The following is a 17,040-nucleotide window of genomic DNA, read 5'->3' on the forward strand; positions in this document are numbered from 1 at the left end:
AACAAGAAAAGCTTTTGGCGAAAATTCCAAAATTGAGTTCATACTTCGGAGTACGAACATCTTCGTCTCTATCGCCTGCGTCGGATGCGATTGCGAGTTCTAGTGCTTCTGAAGGCCAGGCCAAGCAAGATGAACCTGTCGAGGCAAGAGAGAATAAAGAGCGGGAAAGTTCAGGGGAGAGAGAAGAGGTGAAAGGAGACGCTATCGCCGAAGCACTAGCGCCGACGCTGGAGGATTTCACCAATGATTTGGGACAGTAGGGTGAAATAAACGATTACACTCGAGAATATTGGGTCAAGAAAGGTCGAAAAGACTGCCAACACACTGAATCGAAGTTTGAAGAAAGTGCCAGACGATACCCAGGCGAGTCTTTCCAATGTCGATGCACAAAGACTTTCTTCGGCGAAAAATCCTATAGACAATGGTTGTGCTACTCGCCTTCCACAGGAAAGATGTTGTGCTTTGCATGCAAATTGTTCGGCGGCAGTGCTGTTCAAGCGACCAAGTTCGTTTCTGGCGGTTTTGACAACTGGAGGGCAAGCGAATCCAGAATAAAAATGCATGAAAGCAGCGATGGTCATCGCGAGGATATGTTGTCCTTTGCGAGCCGACAGGGGGAAGCCGGTCGTTTTGACTACCTAGCTGCCAAACAGCTCGAGGAAGAGCGGTGTTACTGGCTCCAGATTGTGAAGCGGCTCATCGACACACTGATATTCCTAGCTGAGCGTGGTCTTGCTATAAGGGGCGCGGATGAGATCATAGGTTCCGCTCATAATGGTAACTACCTTGGCATCATTGAGCTGTTTGCGAAGTATGATACTCTGATGGCTAGAGAAACTATGCCAACCGCGGGAAAGGTCACGTTTCCTATTTGTCATCCACAATATGCGATGAACTGGCGAAGCTCATGGGACGAAAGGTCCAGGACACCATCCTGAAAGAAGCCAAGGAGGCGAAGTATTTCTCTATCTCCATTGACTCAACAGCTGACGTATCACACCTCGATCAGCTAACGATTGTTATCCAGTACGTTCTGCCCCATGGTCCAGTAGAACAGTTTCTGACATTCACGCCTTTGATGAGATACACGGCGGAGCAGATGGCTAGCATGCTTCTGAACTTTCTGAAGGAAAAAGACTTGGATATTATTAACTGCGTTGAACATATCAGGACGGTACAATGTCCAGGCAATTGTGAAGCGAGAATGTAAATTCACCGCTTTTATTCCATGCTTCAACCACAGCCTAAACCTGGTAGAAGATCAGGCTGTTGAAAGCTGCAGTGGCTGTACCCGTTTTTTTTTAAAAAAAAATTGTCAATGGACTATATGCTTTCCTGTCTGACTCAACATATCGCTGGCAGCAAGTAAAGAATCGCTGCAGGCTGACGCTCAAGGGCTTGCCTGGAACACGATGGTGTGAACGTGCAGATGCTGTCAAAGCGCTGCTAGAAGGGTGGAAGAGTATTCAGGAAGTCCTGGATGAGCTTTCGGCAGGTAAGGAGCAGAGGCAGATACTAGAAACCAGAGCGCGGGATTTTCATGCAGGATGAACGAACTTGAGACAGGAGTTATGGCGACTGCCTGGAACTACGAGATCCTTGGCTGTCTCAACAGTACGTAAATTATCCTCCAAAATCCAACAGTCAACCTGAATACGGCAACTGGCTTGATGGCATCACTGGTCGACAGGGTTCAGTTTGCACGGGATAGATTTGACGTGTATGAGCAGATGGCGACCGAAAAGGTTCAACACGGAGAATACAAAGATGAGCAGCGTCGAGGCCGTAAGCGAAAGCGAATGCCTGATCTCAGCCAAAGGGAAACGTTCAAAACTCAGACGTATCTGGTCATGATCGACAGTCTAACTGAACTGGAAAAGCAGATGAAGGCATATGACGATATTTGTAAAACATTCGGATTTCTCTCGGAGAAGTTGAGCATTGAGCAGATCGAGGACAAAGCAACGAATCTCGTTTCCTCGTATCCAGATGACTTGGAAGACACACTGGCGGCTGAGCTGGTACAGTTTGCTGCATGCGCACTCAGAAACTGGTGACTGTGAACGAATCAGCAGAGCTTACCATGTGGGGCGTTGAATCTTTCTCAGACATTTCCAAAGATCAAGATTGCGTTGCGCTTCTATCTGTGCATGATGGTGTCCAATTCCTCCAGCGAACGGAGCTTCTCAAAGTTGGGAATAGTCAAAGGAGATCCGCGGTCTTCAATGGGGCAGGAAAGGCTAAGCATTTTGGCGCTTATGAGCATTGAGCATGAGCTGCTGCGCAGCCTTGACTTCACTGACACGATGGAAGAATTCGCGCTTGCTTAAGGCTCGAAAAACAATATAAGTAAGCAGCACTAGCGCACCTCTCATAATCATTTCATGGTACATTATCATAATCACAGAAATAATAATAAAAACAACAAAAAACAGGAAAAACATTAAAACAGAGAAACAAAATATATACAGGGTGTACCAAAAGTCCCATTACCCCGCCCCCTCTCGGAATTGTAGACAAACCTACAAAATGTTATTTTAACAGCATACGTATAATGAGAGGATGGTATACCATTAAATCGGACCAATGACCACTATTTACTCCAGAGGATATGTGTGCACACCGCCATTTTCATGGCACAGTATTATTTGCGTCCTGGTGCGATGTGAAATCCTCTGTAACATAAGATGTCAGATCTGGATTTCGGGGTGGCCATTTTAAGAGAATTCCTCAATGATGTGTTCAGAGACAAACGGATTGGACGAGGATCGCCAAATTTACCAGCACCTTTAAAATGGCCATCCCGAAGTCCTAATCTGACATTTTGTGATAAGGCGCTATGGGGGCACATCAAACAGAAAGTCGCCCATAATCGTTATCAGACAACTGAGGAACTTCAAGAAGCTGTTCGCAGTGCGTTCGCTTCCTTCAAGTCAGCTACGTTACGGAGGATTTCACATCGCACCTGGAGGCGGAAAATACTGTGCCATGAAAATGGCGGTGTGCACACAGAGTAAATGGTGGCCATTGGTCTGATTTAATGGTATACCATCCTCTCAACATACGCATGCTATTCAAATAACATTTTGCAGGTTTGTCTACAATTCAAAGGGGGGGGGGTAATGGGACTTTTGGTACACCCTGTATATATTAATCATAGTATGTAAGTGCATCAGGCCGAATTTGCACTGCAGCATCAGGCCAAATTTTGTCTTAATATGGCCCTGAATAAAGTGTAAATAACCCTTAGAATGCTTGCAGAAAAGGGCACGAATAGTTTCACTGGATATATCTCCATAACATTCTGAGTAATAAAAAGAAAACTGTAAGAATCAATTTTGTTCCTTTTTCAATTCTGAATAAGAAATGTTTCTATAAAAGATTGTCAAAACCCACTCCTAAAGGAGTTATGATCGACTTTCTTTGTTAGTGCATGAAGCGGCAACCATCTTGGATTTATGACATTGCACAGGCCATATGTCACAATTGCGGTCAAAACACCTGGTAGTTCATGATTGTGTACCACACTAACAACGTATCACCGGTAGTCATATATTCCCTTCATTCTAAAACCCACGGATTATAGAAATATTGACATACGCCCCTCGACTATTCACGAACTTTCAATTCACAGGATCCACAGCTTTGTATCGAATGGAACTCGAAAGTGCCTCGGGGAGAGGTCGGTCTGAGGGTCGAACTAGGCAACGCAGCCCGGTTGACGTAGACACACACTGCGCGGGAACCAGCGACTTTTGTTCCGCTCTCGCATTGTTTTTCTCATATGTGGCACCAGAACAATTGTGTCCAGCCGCCTATTTTCTTGGCCGTGCGTTTTAGTATTATTGTTCTTATAAGTTCAAACAGAGCAGAGTCAATCCAATAATGAAATTGTGAAGCGGCTGGGACCCCGGACCTTCACCTGGAAAGAGGTTTCGACTGAAAAGAGAGAAGGAAAAAGCTTTGAAAAGGGATTTTAAAATAGATAGATATTTGAAATGTGCTGAAAGTATCAAAAATAACTGACAAACAATTATAACTAAAATTATATATATGATTGTCAGTAAGATAAGAGGCGGGAAGGGGAAGGCAGCTCACCTTGGGCTTCCATAAATATTTCCTCGGTCGTCTGATGCACTAAGAGTCAATAACATATTCATTGGCCACGTAGGAATCATTCACAATATTTTAAATAAAGAAATTAAAACGTGTTTCGAGTAAATGATACTGCAACATTACTTCTTCAAATTTCAAGTGTAGATCCACCATGCACTTTTCAAAATTATTTTACGCGAAACACTGACTGCTATACTAGCGGCAAAATTTCTGAAACCTCGAAAAATATGCGAACTACAGGCTTCCCCGTGACTGAAACTAGCCCAACTGTGGTGATCTACAGGCCTACACAATGTCGATTTGTGAATCCATAACGCCATATTTAAAGATTTAATGTAATGACGCTTACCGAGAGTTAATAAATCATTACATCCTTATGGTAGCGTCAAGGTAATCTGGCTTTCACCTTTCACCTACTCGCACATGAATCAACATAAAAATTTGACGACGACAAAGGCAAATTTACAACATGGATTCCGCCTCAAGCAGATGTTGTAAATGACTTATAGGTATCTCCATTGTCCTCGTTGTTGCTATGAGAAAAACAAATGTTTGGTTTTTATTTTATGGTTATGTCAAGCACAATATTTAGGAGAATGTCTTTCGATTTGATAAAGACTCAATAACGGTAAGTGTTATCGAATTTATAGTAGGCCATCTAAAAATTAACACCTCGAACTCATTACAGCGCATCGTCTTTTCGGATTAAGTGGATAGTTTGGTTAGAGATGGCACTCAGCTACGTAACAAAGGGCACCATTGTTGCTGTTCTGGGAGTAATAGTTGTGATTGTTGGTGCAATTTTGGGATGGTATGCGTTTCCGACGATTGTGAATGATATGGTGGCAGAAGTAAGTTTTGTGGGCTGTTCTATTTTCTATTTTATTGTGCTGAACCCCAAGATATGGATTGTTGCAAGGTGGATCCAGACGGGAGGGTTTGAGACTCAAAAGCGATACGTTTAGCCAAAGAAAATGGTTTTAGTCCCCTTCGTGATCACTAAAATAGTCTACATCAGAAAAAAATCATAATCATTGAATAGAGCAGGACTTTTCAAACCAATCGTTTTGTTGACGTGGCTCCCCTCAGCTGCGAAAATCTGCACGCGCCTCTCCTCAGGATAGGAAGTTGAAAAATTGCTTTCTTTTCTGGACCTTGTGGACAATGCTACACAAGATAGTAGCCAGTTTCCTTTCAGTTAGAACCATGAAACGTTTTTATTTTGCAGTTTGGCGTTTAGGTCATTTTTCAGTATTTTTTTGCAGTTTTCCTTGCATTTTAAAATCATTTAGAGGTTTCTGTTTGCTCCGTCCTGTCGCTTCGTGAATTTTAAATGCATTTGCTGGCGTAACTAACATTTTCAAATTTCGTAACATAGGCGTTTTAGCAATTCGCCATTAATCGAAAATATGGATATCGAAAAGGCACAATATTATTTCAACTGAAATCTTTTGCAATGGATCAAATAACAAATAATTAGTTGTGGTAAACTTATTTTTCTCCAGCAAACTTAAATTAATTTGAGTGAAGCCTTCTTTTAGGTCCTCTTGCTGGCCATTAATTATCGCTTTAATCTGTGTTTTTAAAGTAAGTCACAACACAATTTAAACCAACGAACAACAACAACAAAAGAATACTGATGCAAGAGAAATGCAACAATTTTTCAGATGTTTACTGACTACTGTATCCTGCAAGACACACTCTGAAAGGAGGTGAATAACATCCAGAAAAACCTTCTGAGGTGTTTTATATGACATTGAAGTACAAATAAATAGGCAGTTTACAAAACCAAACAACGGGTTTTGTAGAATTATTCTACTACTCAGTTCAATTTATACAGGGTGGCTCAATAAGTCCCTTAACACCCCCAGTACAAGGTCACTGCGCCATGGAACGTGAAAATGGCGATAACCAATCGTTACTTGGCAAAGGGGGAACCACATTGACGTCACCCGCATGGTCGGCAGCCATCTTGATGTCCGCCATCTTGAAATCAACTTCAGAAATTTAAATGGGAAGGGGATCGTGCGACATATAAAAAGGTGCTAGAATTTCACCAGGAAAACAGCTGTGACATTTGTTTTCACCCCTAAGCAAAAACGACGTATCACTTTGAACAACTCTTATAACACAAGTTAGTGCTCGTTTTGCAATATTAATGTAAATATTTCCATGCTAAGGATATGTCCATAAAAATAAGCCGGACGTTACTGGTCGAAAATGTCGGCATCTTCGCTAGCACCGCCCGCCACACTTCTCCCGATCTCTAGGTCTCGCAAGGAATTGGATTGATTTCGTCTCATTCTTAAAGTCTGTTTCTTCTTGCTTGTGTTCTCTCTTTTTGATTAAATATTTTACTACCTTTTCTTTTCTGTTCTCTGGCATGTTTTATAAATTATCTCTCTCTCTCTCTTCTTTCATTCTTTTTCTGTCTTCCGTTTCTTTATTTTTTTTCTCTCTCTCTCACTGGCTTATATAAGTCTCTTTTCTCCAGCTTTCTCGTTCCTTTATTTCTCACTTTATCTTTCGTTCTTTATTTCTTTCTCTTTCTCTCATTCCTCTCTCTCATTGGCTTGATTACATCCCTAATTCCCTTTTCTCCTTCTCTCACGCTTCTATATTTCTCTCTCCTTTTCTCTTTCTATCTTTGTCCTCTGTCGTGGTTAATTTCCCTAATTTTCCCTCCTTCTCCGCCTTTCACGTTTATTTCTGTCACGTTCTCTCTCTTTCGCTATTAAAACATTATCCTACGATTATATTCGTTTAACATGCAACCAGAAACATTTTATCCTATCAAAAATGACCTTGCTTCCATATCTGTAATGATAATCTTAACTTTTTTCTATAAATCCTAAGAAATGGGACAGAATTAAGTCGAAACAATGCATACATCGAGAAAAAATATAGAGTCATTCAGGCTATCTTGAAATGTGCTAATCTCTTCTGAAAGCAGTTAGATCTATGAGGTCAAGGGTATACGCGTATGCATAAGGCGACGTAAATAGCAGAGTGATTTAGATACGTAACTCATATTACCTCCACATTCTTGTTTTTTCTTGCATTTAATGCAGATGCAATAATAGCTACTCTGTAAGAAGACAAGATGAAGATAAGATAACTTTATGTTGTTTACCCTGGTGGCAAGACAATTCAAAATTATTTATCGGGTGCTGATTGGTTGATCTCATTAACGCCACATTTTAACGGTTAGATTAAATACGACGAAAAGAGATTTGAAGGTAGATGATGGAAAGTTAGGCGCGGGGAAAGGGGTAAGGGGTTGTGGCCTTCATTCAAGGTCTCATCCCAGCATTACCTTAGAAATATTTCTTGCTTGTAAATTTTGCACACAGATCAATCAGACATCCAGTTGCCATGTGAACAGAAACAAGTGACGTACAAGATACACAAATAGAACAGTTTGTAAGGACGCATTTTAAAAAAAATATCTAACAAGATAAAATAGAACAAAATAAAACTGATAAAAAGCTACAGAGATCTACATTGTACAAACTTGAGAATATTTTAAAACAAAATAGTAATCAGTTTTCATAGTTACCGTAAAGGTAATTGAAAATTAAGTATGGGAAACGATCTAAATAGATGCAAGAGAATCAAATTGTTTTCGTACAAAGGCTAGCAATTTAGTCACTATGCCCTGGTAAAATATTTAATGGTATATCGAATGTCTGAATACAAATTCTCACATTTTTATAATCACCAAGAAATATACAGGGTGAGTCACTTAAAATTACCACCGGAAATATTTCATGAACAGAAATTAATATTGAAAAACTCTTTTCGCAGATAATTAGGTATGAGAGGGGCTCATGAAATTAGTGGACAGAATACGTTCAACTAAGTAAGGAAGTACGATTATCAACACAAACTTAGTTTTTCTTATTGGAAACCCCATTTTGTTTTTAGCTTGTTTGAAAGTATGGAAAAAATCATTAAGAATGACCTTTGTTACTTTGTAATACGTCAAGTAGTTCTGAAGTAATTGTAACCTGAAGTTGAGCGTGAAGGCGCATCCTTCAGTATACCTGTCGGCAGAGCCGAGTGCAAATGGCGTCCCGCATACAGCCTGCACGCATGTGCTGCATTTTCCCTACACTCGCCATAGATAAGTATCATCCTGGCCTATTCAGAGTCTGAAAATACTATTTTCTCAGCAACAGTTCTGACGTACGTAGGTACGCCCTTGCTTTATTTGATAAATTTGATAAAATGTATAAGCTGCAAAGTTTAAAAGTTGAAAACTTAAAGATTTGTCATGACGAGAAGAGTTGATTGTTCCAATGTACTAAAAATTATAACGTTAATATATGAACGTCAATTAAAAATTAGAAAGATGTTAATGTACTAAAATTTATGCATGTAACTGATGCACTAACATTTATGCATGTAACTGATGCCTGAATGTTAAAATTTACAATTTTTAATTAACAATTATTTGTTAACTCAGAAAGATGTATCAGAATCTTTTAGATAATTTGTCATAGCTTACTTACGTACAAAGTACACATTTTATTGTAACCTTCAGTTGTTGGAACGACGTAACAACTTTCCTAAGCACAACGCATAGTATGCAGAAGAGGAACATGTTTTTTTACTATACACGAATCAACTTGTGAGAAAGTTTGTTTCAAGCGTCAACTTCAGGTTACAATTACTTCAGAACTATTTGATGTATTACAATGTAAAAACCGGCATTCTTAATGATTTTTTCCGTACTTTCAAATGAGTTGAAAATAAAATGGGATATCTATTAAGAAAGAACTAAGTTTGTGTTGATAATCGTACTTCCTTACGTAGTTGAACGTATTGTGCCCACTAATTTCATGAGCTCCTCTCATACCTATATATCTGCGAAAGCAGTTTTTCAATATTTATTGTTGTTCACGAAATATTTCCGGTGGTAATTTTAGGTGACTCACCCTGTATATAATTTTTAAAAATGTAAAAATTATCTGGTGAAAATCACTTATCAAATCGAAACTTTCAATCTGCATACTTACATTCCGATACAACAAATATTATTTCAAGAGGATTAATTCCGCTCTTAAATACCCCCCCCCCCCACACACACACACATTCTACTTCAAGAATCCTTTCCAATCAGCCTGGTAATCAAATATGTCAGTCTTTTGTGTACACTTCATATTTCATTTTGCAGATGATAGAAAATAATGTCACACTTTATCTTCCTCCGAACAATAACATTATTTTTAGTATGTATTTCAACCAAAAATGTTCTGACAGAACTGGTTTTGAAGACGATATCACATTCATGTGTATTGATGTTTAATCCAATACATTTTATGCAAAACGAATCACTACTTTTTTTTATTCAGTTACGATAAGATAATTCACTATTTTTATAAGTGTTTACGATAGCATATCATGATTTGAAATATTCAATCTTTATATTTCCTCTTGGAGGATAAAAGCAGAACCATCCATATCAATTGCTTAGATCGATAATTATATGAGTTATGAAGCATGTGCGAGGTTATTAGAATTATATAAGGTTTAGTCAAAATGCATGCGAACTGATGACGTAAAGTCCAATGTTCTAGTCCCAAAAATTTAACAGGTAATACACAGTGACGGCGATTGGGTTACAAAATTTGGAGGTGGGGCAAGGTGCCCGAACTGGAGGAGGGCAAGGACAGTTACTTTCCCTTTATAGATAGGTTTTAGCATAGTGGGCAAAAGTGGCAAAAAGTGCCAATGGGTATACGTTAAGTTTCGGGAGAAGTTTAATGGAGATCATTAACTTTGGATTATGTTGCCATTAAATATATCGATGAAATCATTTAACTTTACAAATTGTCATTCATGGCAGAATACCGATGACGATGATATTTGAATAAAAGAGGGATAGAAGGCATTGTTAAAATAAAAACTGAAACACGCATTTTAATTATTGAATTTAAACCTAAAGGGTACAGTAATATTTTATAGCTGTGATAGGGACGTTCAATATATAAGTTTTCCTGTGCTATAAAATATTGTATAAAGCAATGCCATTAAAAAGAAGCACATGGTTGACAAGTGCCATCCTTCATCTACAAGGAACAACAATCGATTCGTTATCAGACGTGAAGGCGCATGCGCTCAAGGGCGAAAAGTAAAGGCTTGTTCGGAAAACGCGGACTAGCGTCATATGAAGTTCAGAAGCATGGATGCTAAGGGCGTTCTGCTTATGGACTTTTTGGAACGAGGAAGAACAATTAATGCTGAATGTTCGCGCCCGTCATCCAACAAGAAGACTCTTTTCTTGTTTCGGCCGCTGTTTGTAGCATTTCCAGGAAGGTAATAGTGCTGTAGGTAGACTAATACACGTAAGTGAAACACTCAATTACATCGAACTGATGTATTCGTCGCAACATATACATTATTTGCAGCCAACCTGCAATACATCTCTCACATCGTCGCTTCTCCCTTCACAGACTCTTCACTCTCTCACTTTCAGTAAGTACTAGTGTCCAGAGAATAATATGGCGGCCATCTTGGCTCCAAAAGCACAAGGTACGGAACATACCGCCCACCTAGAAATGATTAATTTCAGCAATTTACTAAATACACAATATAGAACACAATTTTGATGAACAAATGTAAATTGAATGCAAGTTTCCCAAAATTTCCTACTGAAAATGACAACACAAATTAAAAAGAAATTGAACAAAGTAATGACTGCCTTTTATGCATAAATTTGAAAGTTTAAGTTCTTTCTCATTGGTGTTCAACTTCACGCACTGGTAAAAGGGACAGCTTCACTGCTGGCCTCTTGTAGGTTCCTTCACTGGTTCTCACTGTTGCTGCTCTAACCAATCCATCTTCACCTGGATGAACGTTGATTACTCTGCCAAGTTTCCACTGTTCAGGTGCAAGTTGATCATCTCTGACCACAACCAAGTCATCGACCTGTAGATTCCGTTGCTCCCTTCTCCACTTAGGACGTTGTTGTAACTGAGAAAGATAATCCCTACACCATCTGCGCCAGAAATGCTGTGTCAGCCTTTGCACGAGCTGCCACTTCGACAGTTTGTTCACTTTTATAGTAGCAAAGTCCCTATCTGGAGTAGCTATCAATGCATCTCCTATTAAGAAATGGCCTGGAGTAAGTGCCTGCATGTCATTGGGATCACTGGATAGAGCAGTTAACGGTCTAGAATTCAAACATGCTTCTATTTGTGTTAATACTGTATACAATTCCTCAAAGGTAAGTATGGCATTCCCCACAACTCTTTTGAGGTGGTATTTAACTGATTTGACACCACTCTCCCACAAAGCTCCTGCATGAGGATTACGAGGAACATTAAAATGCCACTGCTTAGAGCACTTGAAATAGTTTCATTGTGCTTTGGTTGTTTTGCCAATCTCATGAATTCCTTTAACTCTCTATTAGCGCCAACAAACGTTGTTCCACAATCACTGTAAATATTACTGGGTTTTCCACGACGAGATACAAATCTCCGAAGTGCAGCCAAAAACGTCTCTCTAGTACAACTGCTCACTATTTCTAAATGAACTGCTTTCGTTGCGAAACAAACAAATAAGGCAATATAACCCTTATACTGCTTACGAGAGCGTCCAACCATTTCCTTCAACAGTATGGGCCTTGCATAATCCACACCACAGTTTATAAATGGACGAGAAGGATTGATTCTAGATTCTGGTAAGCTACCCATTAATTGTTCCCCAGCTTGTGTACAAAAGCGATGACAAGTTACACATTTCTTCACAATGTTACGCACTGTATCTCGCCCTCTCAGTATCCAGAATGTTCGTTGCAATGAGGACAACACTAAGTGAGGACCAGCATGAAGATTAAGTAAATGTTCATTTTTAATTAATAAGTGAGTCAATTTGTGCTTTGCAGGTAGCAACATTGGATGTTTATGGTCCACTGTTATTCTTGCTTTGTGTAGCCTCCCTCCAACACGAATGACACCTGCCTCATCAACAAAGGGAGCCAAACACAATAATCTGCTTTTTGTTGGCAGAGGAATTTTAGTTTGTAAACAATGTAATTCTGCTGAGAATTCACCTTTCTGAGCTTGTTTTACAAGAGAGGTCGTTGCTGTCATAAGCTCTTTAGTTGTCAATGCTCCTTGCCTTCTCTGATTCACTGACTGACGAGCATTGAATACAAATCGTTGGATCCATGCCATTATTCTCTGCATTTTAGAAAAGCTTGAATATCTGCTGATCAGATCTTCTTCTACTGTACTGTACATAACTGTAATGGCAATCTTCTTCTCTTCTTTTGTAACTTCTTCCAAAATTTCGTTGCTTGTCTCAAGATGATCAAACGTTGCCAATGAAGTTGCTCGTAAGAACTCTGGTCCCGCCCACCATAACTCACACTGAGCTAAGGCTGAAGCACTGATACCTCTTGTAGCAAGATCTGCAGGATTTAATTTTTCCCATGATGTGTGACCATTGTTCACGACGAAGACTCTCCTGCACTTCTGCCACTCGATTTGCTACAAATGTTTTCCACCTGCTTGGTGTTGAGGATAACCAAGCAAGCACAATGGTAGAATCAGTCCACACACACGCATCTTCCAATTTGTAGGATAGTGCATTGGAGATTACTACGAGCAATCGTGTCAATAAAACTGCCGCTGATAGTTCTAGCCTTGGTAGAGACATTTGCTTGATTGGAGCCACCTTAGTCTTTGCTCCTACCAACCTCACTTCAACATGACCATCGACATAAACTGAGCGAAGGTACACTACCGCACAGTATGCTTGTTGTGATGCATCACAGAAACCCACTAATTGACAAGCTATAGCATTTGCAGATAAAATAGCACGTTTGATTTGTAATTGTTGCAGTACAGGAAGTTCACTACAAAAATGTAGCCACAGTTCGCATGTTTCCACGGATAATGCCTCATCCCAGCCCAACTTTTCTTTCCACAATTCTTGAATGAGTATTTTTGCTTGTATGACTGTTGGGGATAAGAAACCAAGAGGGTCAAACAATTTTGCAATGTCAGATAACAATAGTCTTTTCGTCAATGTGTGACGTTTTGGTGGTAAAGTCACAAGAAAAGTGAAGTGGTCAGCACCAGGATGCCACTTTAGACCTAACGTTTTCACAAGTTCACTGCAATGGATATCTAAAGGCACATTAGTTTCTCTCAACTCTACAGGTACTGCTGTCAACACTTGTGGCTCACTAGAGGACCATTTACGTAACTCAAAACCACCCTTTGCTAGTAACTGTATCAATTGTGACTGCAATTCGATAGCTTCTTCCACATTGCTGGCACCAGATACCAAATCGTCAACATAAAAATCATTTAATAACACTGGGGCTGCTAATGGAAATGCATTCATTTCATCAATAGCTAATTGCTGAAGACACCTTGTTGCAAGATAAGGTGCACTGGAAGTCCCATACGTCACCGTGAGTAGCCTATAGTCCCTTATCAATTCTTTAGGATTGTCGCGCCACACTATTCGCTGAAAGTCTGTATCTGATGGATGGATCAATATTTGTCTGTACATTTTGGAAATGTCTGCACACAAAGGAATTTGATGCTTCCTGAACCTGAGTAACAATGGAAAGATATCACCTTGCAATTTTGGCCCAACTTGAAGCTTATCGTTGAGACTAATCCCTGTTGAAGTCACTGAACTGGCATCAAAAACTACACGAAGAGGTGTACTGGTGGAATTTGGATTGATTACAGCATGATGCGGTAAATAGAAACTATCACATGGTTTCTTTTTCACTTCACTTGCAGGAACAGGCTCCATATGTCCCAAGTCTAAATATTCATGCATGAATTCTGAGTACTTCTGATGAAAAACAGGAGACCTTGCAAACTTCCGTTCCATTTGCTGTAATCTCGCCATAGCTGTTTCACGAGAGTATCCTAAGGGAGGACTGTCTTCCTTGAATGGAAGGCTCACACTGAACTTATTGTTTTCTCGAACATGAGTCACCGAAAAGTGCTCTTCACATTGTATCTCCTCTAATGTCAGATGCATTTGCCTTGGGACCTCCTCTACCTCCCAGAACTGGCGAAGTGCACTATCAAGACTACAAGATGCATGAAATGATGCTACTGCCCTTACCTTGGGAAAGTCCACACTGCCACAAAGAATCCAACCAAGAACAGTACGTAGTGCAGTAGGCGTTCACTTTGGCCCAACACGTTTGCCACTTTGCATAAGAAAAGGAAACAAATCTGCTCCAAGTAAAATGTCCACCGGTTCCATCACATAAAACCTTGGATCTGCCAACTTCAGTCCTTGAATATGTGTCCACTTCCTGAAATCTGGTAAAGGTTCCCTGGGAATGTTTCCTGTTATTTTAGGAAGTACGATTGCCCTTGTGGTGAATGTTTTCCTTCTGCTACTGGGTTGGAATTGTAGATCCACTACTGCACTGCCTACACCTACACCCGTTGCTGTAACCCCATTCACAGTGATGTCTGCCTTATGCTGACGTAAGCCTAACCTTTGCACACATCGTGAGGTCACAAAGGAAGTCTCTGAGGCACAGTCCAGGAGCGCACGAACTGGTTGATAAACACCATCTCTTCCCTGCACATACACAACTGCAGTGGATAGCAACACTGGCTTTAGTCCCTTGTCTCCTTCTCCTGCCACATGACAAGAAACTTCTTGTGGGGAAGTTGTTGTTTCACTAGAGTCACTCTGCCTATAATAGTGTAACAATGTATGATGCTTTTTATTGCAAACGCGGCACGCCCCTGAGTCACATACCGATGCCCTATGATGACTTTGAATGCAATTATAACACAAACCCTTTTCTCTAACAAATTTCATTCTGTCCATTACCGAAAGGCTTTTGAAGTCTTTGCACTTGTATAGCGCATGATGCAGTTTACATTTTTCACAGGTATCATCCGACACTGCATGATACACACCCTTGAACTGGGAGCTATTGTGAGTCGCCTGCTTCAATCTCTGAGCACTGAGATTTGAAGCTGATAATGCACGAGAACGCTGATCAAGAAAGTCACTCAACTCCTGAAACGTAGGCAACTCTGTTGTCTTTAATGAAAGTTCCCATTGTTGTCTAGTATCACTGTCCATTTTTTCTGTCACATGAAATACTAGGATAGGATCCCAATGTTCTATGGGGATGTCCATCACTTTCAACACGCGAACACACTCGGTAATTGTGTCTAGCAGGCTACGTAAGGCTGCTGCGGATTCACGTTGCACTTTGGTTTGCGCGACTAAACGCTTGATTGTGTCCATAACAATTTCCCGTTTGTTTTGATAACGCGAATTTAGAATGCTCCACACCTCTGCATAGTTATCATCAGTCACCGACATGGACTGGATAAGCAATGCAGGTTGCCCCTTTAAGGAAGCTTTCAAATACTGTAGCTTTTGCGCACTGGATAACTGTTTGTTTTGTCCACCGACGCGATAAACAAATCACGGAAAGAAAGCCACTCTTGTAATTGTCCTGTGAACACAGGCAGCGTGAGCTTCGGGAGACGAACTTCACTTGTTCGTGCTTCTGTCGATGACGTCACCGTAGCTTGAGTCTGTTGCTGCTGCAACGAACAAAGCCTGCACATGGTTGCATCCAAACGGTCTTGAATACAACCGATTTCACAGTCATAACTCTCAAAAGTTGCATCATCACACGTACTAGCCAGGTCTAATAATAACTGTTTACAATCGTCCGTTAATTGTTTGGCTTTGTTTACCGATAACGCGATTGTCACATTGTCCAGTAAACCTGCGTTCACTTTATTCTCAAGGCGAGTAACTTCTCGCTTGAGCACAGTCTTTGCTGCCGATATGGCTTCCATGTTTATTGAGTCGCGCACGGATTGTTGTTGTCCAAACTATAATGCACACACGAAACACTTCCTGGCACTACAAAAGGTGCACTGAAATTGGATACACGTAGAAAACCGTGTCAATTTATTTATTCACAGTTCACGAATGCATGCTAGCACAAAAGTTCAACACAACACACAACGAATGCTGATCGCAGCCAACATCCGGCACAAGGAGGACCATGTTCGCGCCCGTCATCCAACAAGAAGACTCTTTTCTTGTTTCGGCCGCTGTTTGTAGCATTTCCAGGAAGGTAATAGTGCTGTAGGTAGACTAATACACGTAAATGAAACACTCAATTACATCGAACTGATGTATTCGTCGCAACATATACATTATTTGCAGCCAACCTGCAATACATCTCTCACATCGTCGCTTCTCCCTTCACAGACTCTTCACTCTCTCACTTTCAGTAGGTACTAGTGTCCAGAGAATAATATGGCGGCCATCTTGGCTCCAAAAGCACAAGGTACGGAACACTGACCATTATTGTCAAACATTGGATATACTGAAAAACGTAATTCGACATAAGCGACCAGGTCTCCTGTCAGCTGGTGTCATTCTTCTTGACGATGACGCTCGCCCCCACTCAGCAGTGCAAACACAACACAAAATTGAAGAATTGGGGTGGGAACGGCTGCCCCACCCTGCATACAGCCCCGATTTAGTGCCGAGTGATTTCCATCTTTTTCCGGTGTTAAACTCTGAATTGCAAGGTTACCGTTTCGAAACAGATGAAAAGTGAAGCGGAATGTGAGAATAGTGCTCAATAGCCAGAGCCCTGATTTTCTTGCAAAGGCTATGGACAAATTGTATGGGGATTGTGTGGAGAAGTGAGGAAGGATCCTCCTACACATGTATGTATAGTTTTCTAATGTATCTTAAAAATATTTTTTTTACAGCATACGGAAACTTATATATTGAACTACCCACTTCGACCCACGTACTTCATTTACTTGTTGATATTGCTTTTGTGAATTATCAGTTTGCATGCCGTTAACAATTTAAAAATACTGCTAATTACATTAAAAAAGTAGGATACTTATAAAAAAGCGACAACATTAAGAG

At 40.3% G+C, this 17,040-nt stretch overlaps 1 protein-coding gene across 1 annotated transcript in view; it reads left to right on the plus strand.

Moving 5' to 3' along the window:
- Positions 1-4,814: 4,814 nt before the first annotated feature.
- Positions 4,815-17,040, plus strand: part of LOC145982851 (sensory neuron membrane protein 2-like) — a 31,765-nt gene continuing 19,539 nt past the window's right edge. Inside the window, exon 1 of the mRNA XM_083116213.1 lies at positions 4,815-4,967. Coding sequence (XP_082972339.1) covers positions 4,845-4,967 — 123 coding nt within the window. The 5' untranslated portion in view covers positions 4,815-4,844. The remainder of the gene's footprint in view (positions 4,968-17,040) is intronic.

Source organism: Lepisma saccharinum, unplaced genomic scaffold, assembly GCF_977018435.1.
Source record: "Lepisma saccharinum unplaced genomic scaffold, izLepSacc3.1 HAP1_SCAFFOLD_457, whole genome shotgun sequence".
Taxonomy (NCBI): domain Eukaryota; kingdom Metazoa; phylum Arthropoda; class Insecta; order Zygentoma; family Lepismatidae; genus Lepisma; species Lepisma saccharinum.